Below are 25,036 nucleotides of genomic sequence, written 5' to 3' on the forward strand. Positions count from 1 at the left end.
GTTAAAGTGACTTAACATTTATGATACTATTTGGCGGCGACAGAACGGACTGCCGCAAACATTTCTGCCAAGTTATTTAAGAAGTCCTCAATCCATGGCCGAGTTACAGCCCGAACAAGAAAAACTGCGCCAAGTTTTGACCTTTCACCTGTAAGTATGACCTTGACCTTTAAGCTATCAATCTAGTTGTTGCACATGACACTTCTTTTTATCGGGGAGAACAATTGTGCCAAAGTATTTAGGAATCTCTCAATCCACGGCTGAGTTACATACCTTTCAAGCAAAACAGCAACGAGTTTTGACCTCAAAGTATGACCCTAACCTTCAATCTAGTTCTTGCACGCATACGCCGTGTCATTGAGGCAAACATATGTGCCAAGTTATTTAAGAATCTCTAGAATCCATGGATAATTTACAGCCCGGACAAACTAGGACGCACGCACGCACGTACATACACCAAACCGCCAATGTGACAACTATGTCGAACATCTAGATTTATGCCCAACGATTATGATATGATTGAACTGTTAGATGGTGGCCGTCTTTTTTAAAAATCCAGACTAATCTGAACAATTTTGGTAGAGCGTCATACAAGGACTATTATGTCAAATTATTCTAAAATTGGACCAGTAATTTCATACTAGAAGATATGTTTATAGTGGAAACTTTGAAAATCGTCTTGCTGGCCCGATTTTAAAATATTTCCACAAAAAAATGGTCCTTTTGTGACCCTCGACCGTAATTATTCAAATTATTTCGATTCCGAAAGGATAACCGTAAACTTATTATCTTTCTGTCTTACTGTTATTATAAATTATTCACGTAATGACATGGACAAATAAAATATGTTTAAATTGATTATTCAGACTCGTCAAAAGGCATTGTCACTTTTCCCATTATACATACACAAGGACCATTTGTGTGAAATAACTTTTTAATCGGGCTAGCAGTTTCTGACAAGTTTCCACAATATACATACATGGAAAAGTGACAACGCCCCCAGGTGGTCATGTCTTTTTGACGAATCGGAAGAATCGGAACAAATTTTGTAGAGAGACTCACAAAGACTATTTGTAAGAAATTATTTTAAAATCTGACGAGTGGTTAAGATGTCGTTTTAGGATTTTTCTGTTCTAGCTCTGGTGCCCCCTATGTTCAACCAAGCAGAACCGTTTGAGCAACTTTTGAAGAAGACCATGCAAGGAACATCCAGGCAAAGTATCATCAGAATGGAGCAACTAATCAGCTAACCCACCATTTACTTTACTTAAACAAATAAAGCTCGATTTCAGAATAATACGTCACTGATAAAATTCCAAAATTTCCGCAAAATCAAACTGTGTCATCATAACAATTTATTAATTTTACGACTTCATCCCATTTATGTAAGGTCATAAAAATAAGTACAAAGGGTATAGAATTTACAAACTAGCGAAACACGTTTTGTGGAAAGAAATTGATTGAAACAAACCAAGTTCATTGTTGTACCTTCATTAACATTCCTTTTCTACAAACACATTTTATAATGTGTGTCACTGTGTGACTTTTAAAGAACTGGATTGGGGCAGAAAAATGAGTGAAAGTATTTTTTTGCGTAGTTAATGCAAACATGTTAACAAAATTTACTTCTAGAGGAATGCTAAATTACAAAACTTCCACCCTATTGGCAAAATAGTGAATGTCGGGTGAACAGTTTGTTCAGTAAGCTGATCACTATAGAATGTAAGCCTAGTCAAAGGTGGTCCAAATATAATATAACCTTTCTCTATACTAGACACATAGTTCTGATGTGAACATAAGTCTTCGAAAATCTGATATTATGGAAAATGTCGAAATATTGTTATCGAGTGAGAGGATCTTATATGAAATAAACGTTTTTGCTTTGTTTTGTTTTGTTTTTGTCTTTCTATACAAACACATAGTGAATTTAAATACCCACTATTAGACATTTACGGATTAAGTCTACGTGGACTGTGGACACCTAAGGCGATAGATTTTACAAGGGGACCGTCTCAACATAGTTTAATTATATTATGCGCGATATGAAAAAGAGTTTATAACGGCAATAGGGTTTGAGTTATTATATCATCACTATGCGGTTGGTGATATAACATTTGGATGTGCCTGTTTTTAGCTCGACTTTTCGAAGAAAACGTAGAGCTATTGCATTCGCTCCGGCGTCGGCGTCGGCGTCTCCGTTGGTTAAATTTTTTGATAAAGTCAAATATCTCTGTTACTGTCAAAGCTATTGACTTGAAACTTAAAATACTTATTTACTATCAAAGTCTACACAAGGAAGAACAATCCCCATAACTCTGATTGAATTTTTACAGAATTATGCCCCTTTCTAATTTAGCATTTATGGTTATAGTTTTTGATAAAGTCAAATATCTCTGTTACTATCAAAGCTATTGACTTGAAACTTATAACAGTTATTTACTATCGAAGTCTACACCAGGAAAAATAATCCCCATAACTCTGATTGAATTTTGATAGAATTATGCCCCTTTTAACTTAGAATTTATGGTTAAAGTTTTTGATAAAGTCAAATATCTCTGTTACTATCAAAGCTATTGACTTGATACTTAAAATAATTATTTACTATCGAAGTACACACCAGGAAAAACAATCTGCGTTACTCTGATTTGAATTTTGATAGAATTATGCCCCTTTTTAACTTAGAATTTTTGGTTAAAATGTTTGATAAAGTCAAATATCTCTGTTACTATCAAAGCTATTGACTTGAAACTTAAAATACTTATTTACTATAAACGTCTACACCAGATGAAATAATCCCTATAACTCTGATTTGAATTTTGACAGAATTATGCCCCTTTTTAACTTAGAATATTTGGTTAAAGTTATTGATAAAGTCAAATATATCTGTTACTACCAAAGCTATTGACCTGAAACTTAAAATACTTATTTACTATCAAAATCTACACCGGGAGAAACAATCCCTATAACTCTGATTTGAATTTTGACAAAATAATGCCCCCTTTTAAATTAGAATTTTTGGTTAAAGTTTTTGATAAAGTCAAATGTCTCTGTTACTATCAAAGCTAAGCTGTTGACTTTAAACTTAAAATAGTTATTTACTATCGAAGTCTTCACCAGGAAAAACAATCCTCATAACTGTGATTTGAATTTTGACAGAGTTTTGTCCCTTTTTAACTTAGAATTTTTGGTAAAAGTTTTTGATATTTTTTTTTTATTTAACGTCGCACCGACACATGATAGGTCATATGGCGACTTTCCAGCTTTAATGGTGGAGGAAGACCCCATGTGTCCCTCCGTGCATTATTTCATCACGAGCGGGCACCTGGGTAGAACCATCAACCTTCCGTAAGCCAGCTGGATGGCTTCCTCACATGAAGAATTCAACGCCCCGAGTGAGGCTCGAACCCACATCGATGAGGGGCAAGTGATTTGAAGTCAGCAACCTTAACCACTCGGCCACGGAGGCCCCCAAAGATTTTGATAAAGTCAAATATCAGAGGATGGGAGCAAAATTTAAAGAACTTTACTGTTGAAGTCCTAAGGAGAATGACAACAAACGGTAGAAATTCCCCGAAAAACTCTTAGTCCACTAAAATTTCTAACAGGTACAGATGTGTCAAAATACACCTTAACTTTGCAGGTACCATCCATGTTGTACCAAAGATAAGTGGTCTCGGTTTTTACCTACGGCTAACAATAAAAAAGTTACAAAATAACCTATTTCTAGTAACATAAAAGGGAAGTAATTCAATAAAAAATATTGTAAGTGAACAAAAAAAAGAATCTGCCAAATAAAAACAAGAGCACCGCAATGCAAAGCAACATAGACACAAAACAAAGTCATGTGACCTTTAACCTCTAAGTGTGACCTTTACCTTGAAGCGAGCTATGTGCTCTGCACGTTGTCTCAATGTGGTGAACATTTGTGCCAAGTTTTTTTAAATCCTTCAAGCAGTTTAAGAGTTACACATCGCACTCGAAACAAAGTTATATGACCTTTGACCCCTAAGACGGACACACAGACATACAGACGGTCAGACGAACACCAAAATACGTTCCTTCGGGCGTATAATAACAACAAAGGAATGGAGACGCAAGATATTACGTTTTCTACAGTGTTCACAATGTTTTACCTGCTGACCTACATTTTGATCCCAGCTAACCCAGTTAAGATTTATTTTCATTTCGGACGACGACGACGATGGAAATCGGATACATTGCGAACAGATAAGCTCATCTTTTCAACTTTGTCGCAGATGCGCAACTTATAATATTGAAGAACCTTTCGGGAAAGTGTTATGACGATAGATCAAATACTTTTTGCGATATGCATAACAAAACACCTCTCTGGCGAACAGACAGACGGACAGACAAATCCAAATCTTATCCTGTGCGGTAACATAATAAGCCAGACCTTACCATCATTATTGGAATGTTTTCCTACCACACATAGATTAAAATTATCATGTTGAGACGGTCCCCTTGAAAAATCGATCGTCTTAGGTGTTCACAGTCCACATAGACTTAATTCGTAAATGTCTATTATAACATTGAGTCAAATCAGAATTATATCATGAAATACCATTGTGGCATGCTTACATACTTAGAAATACATAGAAAGGAGATATATAAATAATATTCTTTCAAATAAGAACAAAACTAAAGCTCAAACGACAAAATTTATTTATTTATTTATTTGGGTTTTACGGCGAACCAACACAGTATAGGTTATATGGCGCCAAACAGGACTACACATTTTGGTTCCACATCTCATTTACATCGAAATAAAAACATGAGGTATGGAATCAAAATTTGCATACCTGCTGGAATCACAGAATTACTGCAAAACCAATGACAGAACGAAGAGGAGAAAGGTATGATTAAAATTTCTAACATTTATTAACAGTACATATGGTACACCTGCAACAAAATATTTAAAAACATATCATGCGTTTATGGGCATAAGTTATACTATATATAACACACCATCTAAAGACATGAAGTTTACTGTATTTATATTGATATGAGCATAATCTACAAATCAGTTTAGATTATTGAAAAGAATTAATAGCTTTCAAGATCGTCTATAAAATAAAGGTCCTTACATAATATTAAATGTAAATTAAACTTTACAGATTGAAACACATTATTAGGAACAAGCTTATATATTAAGAATAACTACATAATGTATATATATATATATATATATATATATATATATATATATATATATATATATATATATATATATATATATAAATAATTGCACGAGACCCAAATGGGACTCAGTTGCTCATCGTAGGACAGAGACCTTTGGATCTAACTTCTGAACATCCACCATGGGCCCTCATTTAAACATATTTGGAAGATGACCTTACAATGATACAACAGACCAAGTTGGGAGAGGATCCATTAAGCGTTAAATGAGAAGTTGTTAACAGAGTTTTCTATTTTTAGTTTTTATGGTCCCTAAATTGGACCAAGTGTACCCATTTGAAATAAACTGGGATCGGACATTATAATAGAGCTACGGACCAAGTACGATGAAATCTGGAATGCGGTTCAGGAGAGGAAGTCGTTAAAATGTATTCCTATTTAAGCCCTAATGGACCCTACAGGGGGCCGAGTGCACCCGTGTGAACATAATAGGGAAAGGCTCTTATAATGATGCTTCAAACCAAGTTCAATAAAGATCCATAAAACAGTTTATAAAATGAAGTTGTTAACAGGTTTCTTAGCTTTTGTGTCCAATTTAAACAAATTTGGAAGATGACCTTAAAATGGTGCTTAAGCCCACGTTTGAAGAATAATACAATCTGTATGTAGATTCTTTGGAAGCACAGAATGCAACCAAGTAGAATAACAGCACTTGATTGAGTTTGTTCATGAGAGGTAATGGAAAGTGCAACACCTCTCACGCCCCCTAGCAAGCCAAGCAGTTCATGACAAGTAATTGTTTAAAGGTCTACTATTGTAAGCTATGACAGCCCCTAAACTGGACCAAGTGCACTCCCTCTCTCCACCCCGCAACACCCATCTGAACAAAATTGGGAACAATGATGTTACAGACTAAATTTGATGAAGATCCATCAAGTCATTATTGAGGAGAATTCGTTCAAATGATTTTCTACTTTTTAGCTCCAGTGGCCTGCCACGTGCCCCGACTTTAACGAACCTTGACAAGAATAAGTGTGCCTATCTAAAGTCAATTTAGAGAGGACCTGAAATGCAACAAACCAAGTCAGTCTGATGAAGATTCATCAAGCGAGTAATTATAAGGTATTTCTATTTTAGCTCTAGCGGCCCTTAAAGCGGACCGATTGACCCCATCTGGACAAATTTAGGAGTGGAACTTATAATGATGCTACAGATAAAGTTTGATGAAAATCCATTAAGCAGTTTGTATAAAGTATTACGATTTCAAAGGCCGTGAAGCTGAAGCAGTTTATGAGAAAAAGTTGTTTGGGAGAGGAAATTATAATATAATGATAATACAGATCAACTTTAATGACAATCCGGCAATCTGTTCATGACAAGAAGTCGTTTAAAAAGTACTTCTATTTTAGCTCTAGCGGTACCTAAAAGGGGCAAAGCTGAACCATTTGATAAAGGGCCGAGCAATGCTACTGACCCAAGTTTGCTGTAATTCCGATCAGAATTTTCACAGGAGAAGATGGTTACGGAAAAAAGCCAACGTAGGACCCAGTACGATGTACGAAGGACGCCAGAACATCCATTTTTACTAATAGCTCAACCTGAGCAATTTAGATAAGTTAACAACGCGATCTGAACACACTTACTCAAGTATGCTGAAAAAAGTGTATTAACTGCACTAGTTTATGAAATGCTTATATATGTACACATTTACTGCATTGTCCATTGTTTCCTGAACACAAAGTTTTTCTCATTATAATCACATGATATGATTAATAAACAACTAAATTATGTGATCTATTTAACAAAACGATAAAACAATATCTAGCTGACAACAAAGCAAACAATAAGAAGATAAACTATAGCTTTGCACATCTATCACACTGGTACCAGATAAGGGAGAAAATGTCATTGTACATGTTTTATCCTACCCCTATGTAAACTGTGATAACCATGATTATAAACGGGAAAATATACAAGCCCTTTTCAATCGCGTATGTTCTCACAAAAAAACGCGCAGTCTGGCAAACGTTACAAATTAAGAAAATGTGACTAGTGGACGACACAAAATGAATCATAATTTTGTTCATTATGCATAGAACCCATTTTGCCGAACTGCGCGTTTAAGCTGCAAAATGAGCGAATGAAAGTGACTATATATTTTACCGCTCACGACCATGGTTAACATCGTATATATCGCGGTAGTCTATTGACATGTAAAATGTCATTTTCTTTCAAGGCTGGTACCAGTGGTTTATCACAGTAAGGCGATTTTTCGGTTAAACAATGCATGTGCTTAACATTGTACAGACCGAACATTGTCATTTATACATTTGATAGTGCTTATTAATAAATACAATTGCACACAACAAATAAACGAAATTTTCACATCTATAAATACTAGAGTGGGTCTCCCTATTAATTATATGAACAATTATGCCATAAATGATGCTTGTCTGAAGCGGTTATATACGACGCTAAGCTGGTGACTTCACAATGAAATAGCAATATAGGTTATTCGGTACTCACAGAAGTCAATATGAGTTATCATTTATACAAACAAATACTGCTGTACTAATTCGAAAACAGTTGTATATACGATTTATAATTAGAAATTAAATACGTTATGGAATTTTGAGGTTAATTCATAAATCTAAAAATTACGCATGATGTTTCCTTTAATGTCATTTATCAGAATGTAGCCGACTTATGGTATCTTCAAAATTAAAAGATTCACTTGAAGCCCTTTATAATAATGTGTACCTTTTATCTTCTTTTCAATTTAAGATAAATTCACGACATTTCATATCGAGTATGATTAAAAATATTTCAATACTTATCATTTCATTAAGTAAGGATTACATGCAATCATGACTTGCAAAATCAGATATTAATTATGTACTGAAAATGTTTATGTTAATGTGATAATAGAAACATACATGATAAATACCATACATTTTGAAGTGCTCACAAAAACAGCGTGGAAGATAATCAAGTAAACCAGTTGACCATCAAAAAGCTTGCCAAGACCTCTGCTTTCTTCATATTAAACAAATGAATGATGAGCTGTAGCCATATGTCCATAACATTCCCTCATTACAGGAAAGTACGCCATACATTTCCAACAAATGTTTGCTTTGCACAACGTGCACTCCATGTGGTCGCAGCCTCCCGTTTTCTCGATTCCAAACCCACAATTTGGACACATTCTCCGGTGAAGTGGATCTTCTTTATGCCATTCGAGTACAGAATCGCCTTCCTTCTTTGCCATTTTGTACATGGCACATGTCAGCCCCTCATGATACAAGGCATGACAAGACGTGCAGATTTTCATGCGACACATCGGGCAAACAAACATGCCCCCGTTAGAAGTGGCCCTGTATATGATTACACAGTCTGGTGTGAGACAAAAATGAAAATTCCTGTTATTTTTGCTGACAAAACATGCAACAGCCGAATCAACAACAGCCTTCCTCTTGACAGTCCCCATTTTAATCTGTGTATTGATATCTCTAATGACGAGAGGCTTGACACAGCCCTCAGCAGCGCAGATGACCGGAAGCTGTCGATCAAATACTGCATTTTGAATCAGTGACGTCACACAAACTTTACAATACGCATGTCCGCAGTACTCAAGTCGGTACATGTCAGATTCTTCAACGGGACACAGACATATTGGACAGTCTGGTAAGTCGTTACCTAAAACTGTAGCTTTGTATCTTTTAATTATCTCTTCCCTCATTTCTTTGATGGCATTCAAAGCTTTCTTTACAGCATCTTCTTTTCCTGTAATAGTCATTTCATGTAAACGTAAATTCAGTTGTATTCCAGTTACATCAGTTTCCTTCTTTAAGGTTTCAAATGTTATCCCATACTTAGTTATCAACGCTTTCATCAGACCTGGAGGATTATTTCCGCCTTTCATACGAGTTTCTACTTCTACTATAGTCTTTTGGTTCGCAATGTAATCATCTAGCAGTTCCGCAGCCCGGGTCCTATTGGAAATACCTCCTTGTATTGTAACTGTCATTTCTCTCTCATCTATGAATACCAACGTCTTTGTTTCCGTTTCAATCTCCTGTGCTTTCTGCCTTCCGTTCTTACAGAACATAACCTGTATGTTTTTCTTGCTCTCATATCCAAAAGTAGCTCCGCCAACTATATGATCAACTCTGACTTTCGCTTTAGCAAGCTCTAATGGAGTGTCTGCTTTAATGTCTAGTGATATGTGTCCCGATTTCAAAGTTCTTGCCTCAAGAGAAGTATTGGAATTATCATCAGCATAACCATTTATCGACCGTTGTACATCTTCTTTCACAATCTGATACAATTTCTTGTTGACATGGACAGACGACTTGCACTCTAGACTGGCGTAAATTTTATTTCCGTCAATTTTCCATTGCCCTTGAATAAACTCTTTCGCAGTGTCATTGCATATCTGTGCATCAGAGAAAGTTACAAAAGCTGTACACATGACCGTCTGTTGTTTACATTCCTTGATATGGATCCGGAATGAGTCCTTTTGGGCATACATTAAGACTAATTTTGATAGCTCCTCTTGTTTACGAACTCGCTGATCGGCGCTCCAGATGACGTTCATGCGCGGAATAACAACACGAAATCTGTCTCTACAACTGTTAAATGAGAGACCAAGTACTTCTGCTAAAGATCTTTTGACGTTATCATCGGTGACATCTGATGGCAAACCTTTTATGAAAAGGTCAGATTGTCGTTTACAAAGCGATACAGTGACGAGATTCCCGTTTACTCTCGGTGATGACATCAGAAGGAGTGGAAGGTCTTCAGGCCGCTCAACAGAGACAAAACAATGACCCTTGGATGGTCGTCGACACCACGTTACTTTCATAGTGAAACCTTCTTGAGAAGACTGTTGTTCAAATGTGATCGGTTCTAATCTTATTTGTGAATTTGTGTCATTATTTATGTCCTGATTGGCAACAACTGCATCTTTTTGGTGGGTAAAAGTCACCTTTCCCCAAAATGCATTTTCATGTTGTTTTCTCCCTGTTGGTCTCCAGATTTGCTCAACTGGTCCGTATGATCTGAAAACTTCTCGAATACTATCTTCAGCAATGTCTGTCCCATACATACATTTTTTCTGCCATATTTTAAGTGATCGGTATTCATAAGGCATCAGCACCTCAACTACACCACCGCCCTCTCGCAAAACTGCACGAATGCCACTTCTTTCGTTACCGATAGATTCTTCTCTCGATTCATTTATTACTTGCTCTTGAATTGGCTCAATTATTGATCGAAGTAAATAAGAAGCTTTATCTTCATACTGTGGTAAACAGAAAAGACTTATTTCTCCGCGTTTTTTATTTGCATCTATGACAACTAATGATTCATCACATTTTATCCCAATATCTTCTTCTACTTTCCTCCGATTCTTGTGCATCGGACCAACGAACTTCCAAATAACATGTTTTCCAACGGGTATTTTCAGAGCAAGATTTACTCTTTGATTCGCAAGTGTTTCCAAATCAGCACCAACTTTTTTCTTCTCTACCGCATCATTAACAACTTCGCTTGAGACTGGTGTTACTTCTGTAATGAAATCTTCAGAGGTTTTCAGTACTTTGTTAAAAACCACCCAACTTGGCTGGAGACCCAATGCCAAAATTGCAGAGGATGGATGAAGCTTCACTCTTTGAAAACGATTTATTATGAGATAGCCTGCACATTCATGTCCTAAGTAGTACCCCAGGTTCGAAGCCATACATTCAAAGATTAGACTCTGCACCAGTCTGTCTGCTTCTTCTGGACTTTTAAACTCATGTTTTATCTTCAGGCCTAAATCTTTTTTCAGTATTGAAGTTATTTCGTTCGTCATGTCTCGAACGCCTTTCATTGCCTTTCCGTTTATGCTATTGTTGTCGCACCAGCTTCCTTTCTCTCTCTCTTTCACTTTATCCCATTCCCTGTATACATTCAGCATTGTAAGTAAATCGCCACCATGATGGCAAAACTTCATTTTTTTCAAATCAGCGGCTTTTTTCTCTTCAAGTGTCCCAACTCGAAAAAATATTCCACTTTGATTACAACAAGAAGCTACGATTAGAGTTTCAGTTACGGTTTCCATATCAATACCCTTCTTTATGAGTACGCCGAACCTTGGTTCAACAGGCAGTTTCGCAATCCATCTACCAAGTTCCGATATTCCTGACGCATTTACTGCTCCTATGGATTTCAGTTCAACCATTGCAGACTCCATGGATTCTAGTGACGGTGACTGGACATAATCAAACTTCATCGGATCTACACCAAGTTCCATCAGCTTAAGTAAAGCCTGTGCTACTTGTATTCTAAGAATCTCGGGACTCGAAGCCTTCTCCATCATCATGTAGTCTTCCTCTGTGTACAATCTGTAGCAAATTCCTGACGCCGTTCTTCCTGCACGTCCTTTGCGTTGGTTAGCTGAGCTTTGGCTGACTGATACCACATTAAGCGAATTCATGTTTTTCTTCGGATCAAATCTCATTTCTTTTGCGACACCAGTGTCTACAACAAACTTAATACCAGGAATCGTTATTGACGTCTCGGCACTATTAGTTGCGAAAACAATTTTTCGTTTTCCCCTTGGCGTTTTCTCAAACACCAGTTGCTGTTCTTCTGGTTTAAGCCTACCGTGTAACTGCAAGCACTGGACATCTGCATCCCCGATTTGTTCCGTTAATTTCTCGGTACATCTCTCTATTTCTGCTACTGCAGTTAGAAATACAAGAATGTCTCCTTCGCCAATTTCTGTTGATCTGTGAATTTCAATCGCTTTGTTAAGAGCCTTTGTTTCATAATATTCAGGAAAAGCCCTATCAGAATAAATATCCTGTTCCCAGAATACGTCCACTGGAAATGCCCTTCCAGAAACCTTCAATACGGGACAGCGATCCCTTCCACCAAAATATTTGACAAATATATCGGGGTCTATTGTGGCCGATGTTATAATAACCTTTAGGTCTGGTCTTTTATCAAGGGCCTCCTTTAGCATACCAAGTAGCAAGTCGGTATGAATGCTTCGTTCGTGTGCTTCATCTATAAGAATGCATGAATACCTTTTCAACAGCCGATCAAGTAAACATTCATTCAGCAGGATGTGATCAGTCAGAAACAGTACCTTTGTCACTGCAGTCATTTTCTTCTGCATTCCTACCTTATAGCCAACTACCTGACCAACACTTGAGGCAAGCTCTGAAGAAACATGTGTCGCAAGACTGACAGCAGCTATCTTTCGCGGTTGAGTACAAGCGATAATGCCGTTACCTGCAAAATAAACAAGCATGTCTTCATGATGGACTTATTGCTACGTCGTATATCTTTTTGTATATTTTATCACATTTTCGTAATTGCATTCGTCTTTAAATTTGAGATATTTCTTTTTCAGTGTTAAAAATATGTGTCTTACATAAAGAATACCGGACGACTTAATCGACATTAATGACAGAAAATTAGAACAAAAATAACCATGAAAATGATGTTATTGATACTAGATATCATTTCAAAATGCAAAATACAATTTAATCGTTGAAAGTTCTCATGTATATTTTCTTTAACGGAAATGGTTTCAGAAAGTTTTACCGAATTCGTCTCTTTAAGCGCTTTTCGAAAACTGTACCAACAAATTATGCAGGACCCTTTCACTAAATTATATCTGTTGTTTTATTGTTTATAATCTGACACAAAATGTACCTGCAAACCCGGCCTGGTAAAGATACTGTACCATCTGCGTCGACTTGCCAGATCCGGTCTCACCGAGAATCACACACACTTGATTTTCCCCGATTGTCGTCAGTATATCTTCACGTCTTGCGTACATCGGTAATGCTGCTGAAAACCGACGACACTCAACCCCAAACGCTTTCCTGACTTCTTGTATTTCCTTTTCAAACTTGTCGCAGTTTATGAGCGCTTCCAGTTTTTCTTTCAAACAATTCATATACCTGTTGAATTCTTTTCTTTGTCTTCCCAATTCTTCTAACTTATCTTCAAATGCCAGCTTTTCATTGCATAGCTTATCGTACTCAAATAGCGAAACCCCGTGTTTATTACCGATTTGTTTATCAACATCGGAAAGTCTCTCTCGAACGTCATTGATTTTTGCATCATGCATTCTTATCATATCTTCAGCTCTTTCAGCTATCTCCCGCTGAGCCTTTGCAATCTTTTCTTGTCTCTGTTTGGTTGTGTCAACTACTTGTCCCTCTGCTTCTGCAGCGTCCAAGAAGCACATCACCTTATTTGGAGCATTCCTGTTACTTTTATGGAGCAAATGTTTCCCTAGAGAAGCTTTGTTGAAGCTTTCAAACTGTAAGGAAATTACACTTTTATTCCTATCGTCCTTTTTTGAAGACACACTTGTAACTGCAAAGTCTAGGTCTTTTGGGTGTCCCATTCTATAAAGCAAAAAGCCTTTTAAGTTACGACTTTGAGTGACCTTTTCAGAGACAACAACATATAAAGTTGTTCTTTTGGCTTGAAGTTTCTTTGTGGTATTGCTTCTTTGGTCATAGGCTGCGTTATGTCCGTCCTTTCTCTGTGCACCTCGCAATTCCTCTTTGAAATTTCTTCTACCAAAATTATGTTTTCCTTTCATTGCGTTTGGTCGAAGACTTATGTCATCGAAGTTCCTGTCTGTTTCCATGTTTTTTACTCTATTCGGTGAATCTTTTGTCATTTCAGATAGTTTCTTAGCGTCATTTGTTTCCGTGTTTTTGTCTGGTTCCTTTCTGGTATCCATGTTTCATGCAGTCTAGTTTATTCTGTAAATATATTTAACGTGATAGTCTAATTTGGAAAGACAAAAAAACATTATATATTTAAATACGAATACAGAGTAAACTACAACACGTGCTGTCGGGTGCCAGCAACGCTCAACTATTCAAAAGCTTTGTCACTAAAAGTAACGAAATGAATACAAATAAATGGAAAAAAGGCATATGAAACAACAAACAAAGTAACAGAACATGTGCAATGCGTGTCAGATTATTACACTGAAGGTGTTTGAAATTTAAATCCATTCCAGTGCCATTTGAGGTAACTGAGATACCAGCTTAAATTTATAAAAAAAATTAAGCAAAACATTGCTAAGTCGGAAAGGGAGTGTAAAATTGAAAAACAGAATTATGCAACCTGTACAGTGTATGTCTAATCATCGCGGTGAACTAGGGTGTGAGATTCCAATCCAGACCTACTAGTAGCTACTGAGATAACAGCTAAACTTGAACATATCGGGATGCGGAAGAGTGCAATAGCTCTACCTATTCTTGAGAGAGTCGAACTAAATATGAACCATATCTTCAACAGGGCTATGTTGTCTAGAAAGTTAACATAATGTTTTTCAAAGTCCAAAAATTAGTTTCAACTTATTTAGTACAGACAGTTCTAATATCTTTACACCGTACAATGTTGGAAGACAGCTTCCTGGAAGTGGGCAAGTACTTTTGCCTGATTAAAGTACACAAATTCCGCCCTTATGGGCATTCGAAGCCACTTTGGCTTACAAGGCATGCACGATAGTCACTGTAACTTCCAAAGTGAGTTAATTTTACGGTAAAAGAGAGATCTGTTCTCGGTAGCCTAGTTTTAGAGCGCCCGCTTCGAATGAGGTAGGTTGTGGTTTCGATCCCCGGCCACATCATGCCAAAAACGTAAAAATGGTACTAGTAGTTTCCTCGCTTGGCGCTCAGCATTAAGAGGATAGTGCTAGGACTGGTATGTCAGGTGTCAGTATAATGTGACTGGGTGGGGTATAATGTCACGTGTCTACGGCGTGATATTCCAGTCATCCCCAGCTTTTATTATATTTGACGGGCTTATTATATTAGGTTGTCCCCCTTGAAAATTATCCGATAATCAATATTGGTTTCCCTATTGATATTAATTTGAGCAATAGATTATACAGGAAATTTATTTTTAATGATTAATTTCAAATATGTCTTTTGGTTTGTGAATATTTTACCAGATATGACAGTAAACTTCAATTTCTTCTCTTCAATTTGATGTGAAAATATTTATTCTAACTGAACATCTTCTTGCTTCCAATTTTGTTTTAAAAGTATCACCGTCGCTTATATTGAACATGTAGTGAAAAACGGTAAACTTTTCAATTTCTTTTACTTTAGAGGCAAATAAATAATATTTTCCAAAGCATGACAATTTATTATCACATATGTAGGTATTCTTGACTTTATAAATAATACATTAATATAATTTTAAGTGTAATAGGGTAAAGGCTTCTTGCTTCCATTTTACTTCAAAGTGTATCAAGAAATAAAAAAAAAACTTGTGTATTTCTTAAAATTCTGATGTAACTTAAACCGTGTTGATTTACGGAACTGCATATACCAACAACTGACGTACGATTCAATATAGTCTTTTGAAATAATAACGTTCATAATTGTCTAATTAGTCAAAAAAAATAGGAAAAAAAATAATGAAAAGAACAGAGCTTTGATTTTTCAACAAACTGTTTATGAGAACAATACGAATCAACATAAATTACATAATTTCCAACTGAAAGGTAAATATCTTTGGAATATTGAAACGTTCGACGACAGGAGAAAAACTACTTCAAAGAATAGTTTTCTAATGAAATAGTGTAATTTGCAAGTTAGGCGCTCATTGAAAGCTGGTGAGAGGGGGGAGAGAATGTGTACTTGTATTTAAACAAAAGACACAGCATGGTTTCCACGATGTGCAAAGAAAGGGTGAAATTAACAGACGCGCAATATCATGTCTATTTTAGAAATAAAATCCAAGCTTGAAAAAAATTGGCATGCTTTCCATGAGTTTGCACGATAGGATTATCTCTTTAGTACGATCTACATTTTTTGTCACGGTTTTGTTCGTGGAAAGCATGAAAAACAGCCACCTTTACAGCTAAAGACTTTAGTTTACAAGATAAATTTGATTTCATGACTGAATTGTATATACAGTATGTACAAACACATATCTGAATGGCATATTTGATTTATGTATAATCAAGTAACTTAGACACTATCAATAAGTAGACAGAATGAATCAGAGCTAATTGTGTAAAAATGAGTTAGGATCTCTATGATACACATACATCGATGCTGATCAGAAAAAAATCAGAAACTTGATTCATAATTCAATAAATTCTTTCTTTCTTTGATTTCTATGGAAAACCTTGGATCAAGACCAGTTATTAAAACGTGAGTGATGTGTGTGCGTGTTTTAGTAACATGTATGTTTTTTTTAAGTTTGTTAAATTGCTCGGGTTTTTCTTTGCCATTGCCTGTCAAATACAGTATTGCTTAGTTTATTACTTTATTTGATCATGTTTTAAAGAGTAAACTTCTAAGCATGAAAGTTAAACAAAAGTACCGTTATATGGACAAGAACAATCAGTCAAAATGGGAATACATGTATCTTCACACAAGTTCCGTTTTTCTCGAGGAAAACTATTATGTATACATGTGTTTGTGGGAAAGCTCGTTTATCAAATGATTTTCGGATTTCAATGTTTCAAAAGAAAAGGAATTTATTTAAATGTTTTCATTTTCTGTTACATGACAACACGAATTTACACGAATAATACTTCTTTATGAATCTATAAAACAACATGATTTATATCAAAAAATGGCTACATGTTTTGTTGACTTAGGTCATGAATGACACGACTTTTAGCTAATGTAAGCCAATCCAATTTGCAGGGAATTGCTTTAACACAGTCAGTAATTAAGGGAGAGAATTCTTGCAAATTCTCGTTAAAAGCTGACCATGGAGGCAGCAGTATAAAGTTGGTTATTGTTCTAACAGCTACAAGCAGACACCGTCGTTTATATGACTGAAAAATTGTTGAAAAAGACGTTAAACCCGAACACACAGACACGCGCACGTACGCACACACATATACACACAGACACTTCTGTAAGGTTAATGTAAACTAACTATATGCACAAAGTTATTTTATTTGTTCCAGAAGGATTTTTAATGTAAATTAATTTGAATAGTATCGACTTTTTATACCATTTGATATTTCTAAAATGATGTTCTTCTGCAGGAATGTTGTTTATCAAATCAAAACATTTCACCAGTGAACAAAATTACTTACGTTTTTTCAACCAGCGTTATGCGGAGCACGAAGTCTTTAGACGTCATAGACCCTTTCTTTATTTTCTAACATCATACCAAAATGCACAATTTTTTTTTTGTAATTATTCCTACTATAAGGTTAAAGCTACTCGATCAAATGTAAAGCGAACTTCATTTTACCAGTGCTATATGAACGAGCCGCTTTAAATCCGAAGAAAAAACTCAAGGGCAATAATTCAAAACTAAGTTTAAATATCCTGTAAAAGTTGCATATGAGTTACTGTGTTATGTAGAAATTTATGATATTTCTAAAACAATTAGAGGGTAATAACTCTACAATTATTGAAGCGATCCTGATGGGCTGCGCGTGATCTATATTTATAGTCAGTTTGTAAAAAATATTTCATGTAGATCCATCAATGGTAAGTCAGATCCTATTTTTACCAAATCAAGGGGAAAACCTCTGCTTCTACTGGATCAAGGAAAATAAAACTATATTTGATTAAAGATCATTTGCTTTTTAATAATTATGTCAGGTTTGGTGATTTTAACTAAAACGCATTTTAAAATATGAGCCTTTTCAATTTCAGACGAACACGCCCACGGATGTACGGGCAAACAGTCGGACGGACAACGCCACATCTATATCTCTTCGCCTTAGGCGCGGACATGAAAGATCCGACAATACGCGCATGCTCACTCCATGTTGATGATGTATACCAAGTTTCATTTAAATTGAACTGAACTGAACCTGTAACATAGATCCAAAAGAGAAGCAGAACTCAAAGAGAATAAATGGATACGAAAGTCTCGAAATATGCGTATGTCCACTTCTTTGTGATGATGTACACAATGTCTCATTATATTCAAACTATAGGAGTTGAGTACACAAGAAATCGTGACAGACTGACAGTTCAAACACTATATGCCTCCCGGGCCGTCGACACTATGGAAACAAAGAACAAGATTCGCTGGATCGAATTACATTTAGATATGATTGAACACAATAGTACGAAAGAAGAAAATGTAAAGGATTAATTGACACTAACCTGTTGTTTCAACGGTACAAAATATTCTTTAAACAAACAGCTACTGTGTTCCAGTCATTGAAAGTAAACCATACAAAAAGTCGTTGGAATATATATTCATCTGTTGTAGATCCTAGCAAATGATATGCGATGTAGACACTAATTCTGAAATGAAGAAAGATTATATTGCTAGAGTACTTAGTTTATGTTAACAAGATATAAATGAATCTTTGTATTGAACAAACAAAAACAACAATAAGAGCTGCGCTTGATTATTCGAATAGAAATGAAAATAACAGAAAACAAAGAAAACAAAGAAAATGAAAGCCTAAATGGGACTGATCACGACGGAACGGCAACTATACTATCATTTAATAAATATTCATGTATTTTATGCAATGTTCAGCACTTCGGGTCAGAATCAGTTCATTTCATCTAGCTCGATAGTACTTCGTTTTGTCTAGGGAAGCTTAAAACATAAAATTTTGACTGTTTTTAGAAAAAATAGTATAAAGTCAATAGTGCAATCCCAACAGTTTAAACACTGTATTTGGGCGTCCAAGGTCGCTGAATTCTAATCACTTGCCCCTCACCGATGTGGGTTCGAGCCTCACGGGCGGTTAAATTCTTCATGTGAGGAGCCACCCAGTTGGCTTACGGAAGGTAGGTGGTTCTACCCGCCCCTGACAAAATAATAATGCGCGAAGGGTCTTCCTCCACCATCAAAGTTTGCCCTTTAATTGTGTCGATGCGACGTTGAACCCAACAAAAACAAAACAAAACATACACTGTAATACAATGTACTTTTATCAAATATACCCATAAATATAATCTATGTGACTAATCCATTCGGTATTTTACAAGAGATCACAAAGTGATCTTGGCGCCCACCATTGAGTCATTTTTGAATGTTCCAATTTCAAGACTAGCTCAAGGTCAAAATCAAGGTTAAATTTAATTTCGGTACACAACACTGTGCATGTGGTCCATGCATGTGGTCCAAATTTGAAAGCTGTAGCTTGAGAAATGTGAAAGTAGGTCACAAGATCAATTTCAAAGTCAAAGTTCATTTCAGTATACAAATCTATGCATGAGCTTCAAATCTGGAGGCTGCAGCTTGAGAAATTTGAAAGTAGATACTAGATAAAAATCAACGTCAAATTTCAATTCAGAACACAAAAAATATGCATGTGGTCCCAATTTGAAGCCTGTAGCTTCAGAAATTTGAAAGTAGGTTACTAAGTCATTCTCAAGATCAAAGTTCATTTCGGTACACAAAACTATGCACGTGGTCCAAATTTGAAGGCTGTAGCTTGAGAAATGTGGAAGTAGGTCACTAGGTCAAAATCAAGGTCAAATTTCATTTCGAAACACAAAACTATGCATGTGGTCCAAATTTGAAGCCTGTACCTTCACAAAAGTGAAAGTAGGTCACTAGGTCAATGTCAAGGTCAATTTTTTTCCGGTGCACAAAACTATGCACGTGGTCCAAATTTGAAAACTGTAGCTTCTGAAATGTGAAAGTAGGTCACTAGGTCAAAATCAAGGTCAAATTTCAATTCAGAGAACAAAAATATGCATGTGGTCCAAATTTGAAGCCTATAGCTTCAGAAATGTGAAAGTAGGTCACAAGGTCATTCTCAAAATTAAAGTTCATTTCGGTACACAAAACTATGCATGTGGTCCAAATTTGAAGGCCGTAGCTTGAGAAATGTGAAAGTAGGTCACTAGGTCAAAATCAAGGTCAAATTTCATTTCGAAACACAAAACTATGCATGTGGTCCAAATTTGAAGCCTGTATCTTCAAAAATGTTAAAGTAGGTCAATAGGTCAATGTCAAGGTCAAAGTTATTTTCGGTACACAAAACTATGCATGTGGTCAAAATTTGAAGGCTGTAGTTTGAGAAATGTGAAAGTAGGTCACTAGGTCAAAATCAAGGTCAAATTTCATTTCGATCACGAAACTATGCATGTGGTCAAAATTTGAAGCCTTTACCTTCAAAAATGTGAAAGTAAGTCGTAGGTCAATGTCAACGTCAAAGTTTTTTCTGGTGCACAAAAATATGCATGTGGTCCAAATTTGAAAGCTTTAGCTTGAGAAATATGAAAGTAGGTCACTAGGTCAAAATCAAGGTCAAATTTTATTTCGAAACACAAAACTATGCATGTGGTCCAAATTTGAAGCCTGTACCTTCAAAAATGTTTAAGTAGGTTACTAGGTCAATGTCAAGGTCAAAGATTTTTTCGGTACACAAAACTATGCATGTGGTCCAAATTTGAAGGCTGTAGCTTGAGAAATGTGAAAGTAGGTCACTAGGTCAAAATCAAGGTCAAATTTCATTTCGGAACACGAAACTATGCATGTGGTCAAAATTTGAAGACTGTACCTTCAAAAATGTGAAAGTAGGTCACTAGGTCAACGTCAAGGTCAAAGTTTTTTCCGATGCACAAAACTATGCATGCGGTCCAAATTTGAAGGATGTAGCTACAGAAATGTGAAAGTAGGTCACTAGGTCAAAATCAAGGTCAACTCATGTCAAGGTTCATCTTGCCACTCAAAACTATACATGTGGTCCAAATCTGAATGCTGTAGGTTATTGACAAGAAGATTTTAAAAGCTTTTCCCTATATAAGTCTATATGAACCATGTGACCCCCAGGGCAAACTTGGTAGAGAACCACTAGATGATGCTACATTACAAATATCAAAGCCCTAGGCTTTGTGGTTTGGACAAGAAGATTTTCAAAGCTTTTCCCTATATAAGTCTATGTAAACCATATGACCCCCAGGGCGGGGCCATATTTGACCCTAGGGGGATATTTTGAACAATCTTAGCAGAAGACCACTAGATGATGTCACATACAAAATATCAAAGCCCTAGATCCTGTGGGTTTGGACAAGAGGTTTTTCGAAGTTTTTCCCTATATAAGTCTATATAAACCATGTGACCCCTGGGGCGGGGCCATATTTGACCCCAGGGAAATAATTTGAATTATCTTTGTAGAGGACTACTAGATGATGCTTCATACCAAATATCAAAGCCCTAGGCTCTGTGGTTTTGGACAAGAAGATTGTCAAAGTTTTTCCCTATATAAATCTATGTAAATTATAGAAATAAACAAAGGGCTTTCAGGGGGACATAACTAGGGTACCAATATAGCATTCTGACAAAGTTTGGTCAAAATCCCCCCAGTAGTTTCTGAGGGGATGCGATAACGAGAAATTGTTAACGGACGGACGGACGCAGAGTGATTTGAATAGCCCACCATCTGATGATGGCGGGCTAATAAAAGGTAAATGAATGGTAGTGTGTCTTCATTTAAGAACATCAGGGGAAAGCTTTACTAGTACAGTTATTGAGTGATGATTCAGTATAACATGACCTTTACATCTGAAAAAATGCACTTCAAATTGCAATCCTATAGCGGCCCGCAAAATATATAGACAGACGGGTGGCCGTGGTGACTGAAATTAAGGGGATTGGTGTGTATTTAGATATGAAAAACAATTGTAGGACTAGAAGTATATCATCACTCGAAAGGTTCAAAATTAAATGAAATGATCCAAAGAGTAATATAGTAAACAAACTTTATAACTTGACAGAAACAGTGCATAGAAAACTGAGCAGGCAGGGGGCGTGTAATCTCAACATTAAACGTTGGTATGCCAACATACTACTTCCCCTCACAGACTGTTTACCCAAACATCGTTGTTTCTACGGATAACAAAACCTAGTCAATACAGATATGTAGTATATTTTAAAGAGCAAAAAGATACAATGGTAAGTTTATCTTTATATTCAAAAGTAAATTGATAGAAGATCTTTATTCATGGCAAGAATGTACTAGGAAAGAAGAACGTTTTTTTTTTTTTCCTTTTTTTTTTTTTTTGGTTTTTTTTTTTTTTTTGTAGCTTTTATTTATTTTTTTTTTTTTGTAGCTTTTATTTTTTTTGGGGTGGGGGTGTTGTTTTCTTCTAACTGTTGTCAGGAAAATATGGATAGGTGTGTCATAAGTGCCTACGTCATAACTAGTATAATATATGTGTGTGTTCATTTTGTTGGGTTTAAAGTCACAGCGGCACACTGTTCATATGACGACTTTCTAGCTTTTAAAGGTGAAGGAAGACCCCGGGTGCTACTCATGTCTTTATTTTAGGAATGGACGGGCATCTGCGTAGAATCACCGACCTTCCGTAAACCAATTGAATGGCTTAATCACATGAAAGGATTCTACGTCCCAAGCGAGGGTTCGGACCCGCAGCGCCGAGGGGCACCCCTTTGATATCATGTGTACAAATAATAACATTCACACACCCGTTTACTAAATTAATCTAAGATATAGCGGTCATTAAGGACTGTTTCGAGTAAATCTGTTTAGCTAACTAACTGTATGATATTCCTGTCCTCTGTGTAATATACAAAAGTGGTATCTAAGGGTAAATAAGAACGATTTACATACTGTCAAGCCGTCACTGGCAAAAAAATAGACTGATGTAATATCTGATGTAGTTTTTTTTTTCTTTATTTGAGGGTGGTCATTATTCACAAGTTGAAATGCGCTACATGTGTTTACATGGGAAATGAAACATAGTGTTTTTCAAATGTGAACTATAGCACAGGTCTGAATGTAGATCTATGTAGGTAAGACACACATGGATGTAACTTTTTTTTCTTTTAGCTGAATGCACTCCATGTCTTAGTTGACCACATTTATCATGAAAGCATTTGTTCCACTGAAGTTGAGTCCCTTTTTTACTCTATTTTTTGATAGTCACATTGAGCACGCGATGCGATTCAATTTGATTTGATTCTGAATTTAAAGATCAGTTCTATTATGTACCAAAGTCCATAGGCCCGAGACCCGGACTATACTGAAAATGGTCAATCGTTCAATCCCAAGAAATCCAGTTTCAGCACACTGGCTTAGTTCATTTATTATTAATAATATCTTGATGTGGGATAAACTTCCCTATCATGCTACTGGCTATTGGTACAATTCCTGTCACAACATAGTTTGATGTCGGCGTATTTTGAACGTACATGTTTGTGTTGTTTACGTACTGCTTTTTTCTATACATGAGGTCGAGAATATATCAAACCTACATCGTCAGAAATAAGCAAAAAATAACAACTCTTAAAAATTAAAAAGCAAAAAATCGTTAATGATATTTTCCAAACAGACTACAATGTAATGCATCAGAATGAATGAATGAGTTGGGTTTTACGGCGAATCGACACATCAGAAAACAATCAATAGATACATAGATGAAGTATACAGGTACTGGTACTGTAACTACACGGAATCACTACCTCGGTGGTTTTTATCAAATTGCATCTTTGATAGATAAAAACGCTATTTGTTTTGTTGTTGTTGTTCTTTTCGTTGCAAAAACAAAACATTTTTTCTGAAGAAGCTTTAAATGCAGCGTTTTGTCTTGTACTGTTGTAGAATTTCTTAAAATTCTCGCGGATGACCTCCGAACTTGTCCTTATAACATACTCGATATAGACCACCGTGACCGTCACCACCCGACCTCCACCGAAAATCCTACCTGCATTTTCTCATGTACGACTCGTAAAGTTACGGCACGCTTAACACTTGTTTTAAAATCAAAGCTCTAAAAATTTAATGACTGGTCATCATATATCAATATATTAATTAATTTTTGTTTAAACTTAAAGAAAAACTTACTTACCATTATTTAATTTTGCTCCATGTCTCTGCACCACAGGGGAATTCCAGTTATATCATCGGGAATTTCTGAAATGTATATCACCTGGAATTTCCGATAGAATACTCATCGCATTTTCCAAAAATGAGCCCACTTTCGTTTTAGTATACAATATATCACAAGTGTTTTCCTACTTTCGTTTTGAAAAAGTTATCGGCCAGCAGGCGCGTAGCGTGGCATACTCAAACTTTGAAATCAAAGTAAACAAGAAATGTCTTAATGTTTGTGGCATAAAAAAGTCAGAATTAAAAAGAAAAGATTTCAACAAAGCAGCACATTTAAATGATCAAGTGATATAAGCTAAGAAGGTTAAAATGATTTTACGTCCTTGGCTGATTCTAAAATAAGTAACGCCGAAAAAACAAAACAAGCTGATTTTTAAGGCTAAGGGGGCAACACTATTAGTATTTGTGACTTTTATTAGAAACATTAATTAAAGGTGTATATATACAAGTTTATACATCCACTCCAAGAAACGCTGTTTGTAATCGTAATTCAATCATAATTTATATATTCCTGCATGTACTTAGTATCCTAATGAACAGTACTTACTATCTATATGCCGCGAAATTCAAAAACACAATTTGTCAAACGCCAACAACCCTCCGTACCTAGATCTTTTTGAACCCAGAGTTGAAAAGGACGATGAAGTAAAGATGAATATATGTTAAAATTGACAACAAAATGACAATCTACACACAATTACACATTCCCCAGCATGATAAGATAAGACAAGATTTTATTCATGCAATGTGTCTAACTGCAGTTTGTAGCACATTTTAACAATCTATTACAGACAAATAACTATACTAGTCAAATAAATGATACTGACAATTTATACCACAACTTCACATTAAGAATATCACAATAATGCTATAATATCACAGTCAAAGTTTAATAACATTATGTCTGCACAGGATAACCCGATAGAGTCCGAAGACTTATTTCCATCGGGGTCCATGCTCTTATATTATTCTAAAAACCAAAAATCACATAGCTTAAGTCTTAAGATGTACTAAAGAAGTAAGATACAAAAACTGATT

At 35.9% G+C, this 25,036-nt stretch overlaps 1 protein-coding gene across 1 annotated transcript; it reads right to left on the bottom strand.

The window, feature by feature from the left end:
• Positions 1–4,666: 4,666 nt before the first annotated feature.
• LOC123554058 (uncharacterized) lies at positions 4,667–24,108 on the bottom strand. The gene is made up of 4 exons (XM_045343933.2): positions 23,958–24,108; positions 18,282–18,425; positions 12,865–13,934; positions 4,667–12,438 (listed from the first exon to the last, which is right to left on the bottom strand). Exons 3-4 carry the CDS (start codon positions 13,910–13,912, stop codon positions 8,201–8,203), a joined length of 5,286 nt encoding a protein of 1,761 aa, XP_045199868.2. The 5' UTR covers positions 13,913–13,934; positions 18,282–18,425; positions 23,958–24,108; the 3' UTR covers positions 4,667–8,200.
• Between the last annotated feature and the right edge of the window lie 928 nt (positions 24,109–25,036).

Source organism: Mercenaria mercenaria, chromosome 7 (assembly GCF_021730395.1).
Source record: "Mercenaria mercenaria strain notata chromosome 7, MADL_Memer_1, whole genome shotgun sequence".
Lineage (NCBI taxonomy): Eukaryota > Metazoa > Mollusca > Bivalvia > Venerida > Veneridae > Mercenaria > Mercenaria mercenaria.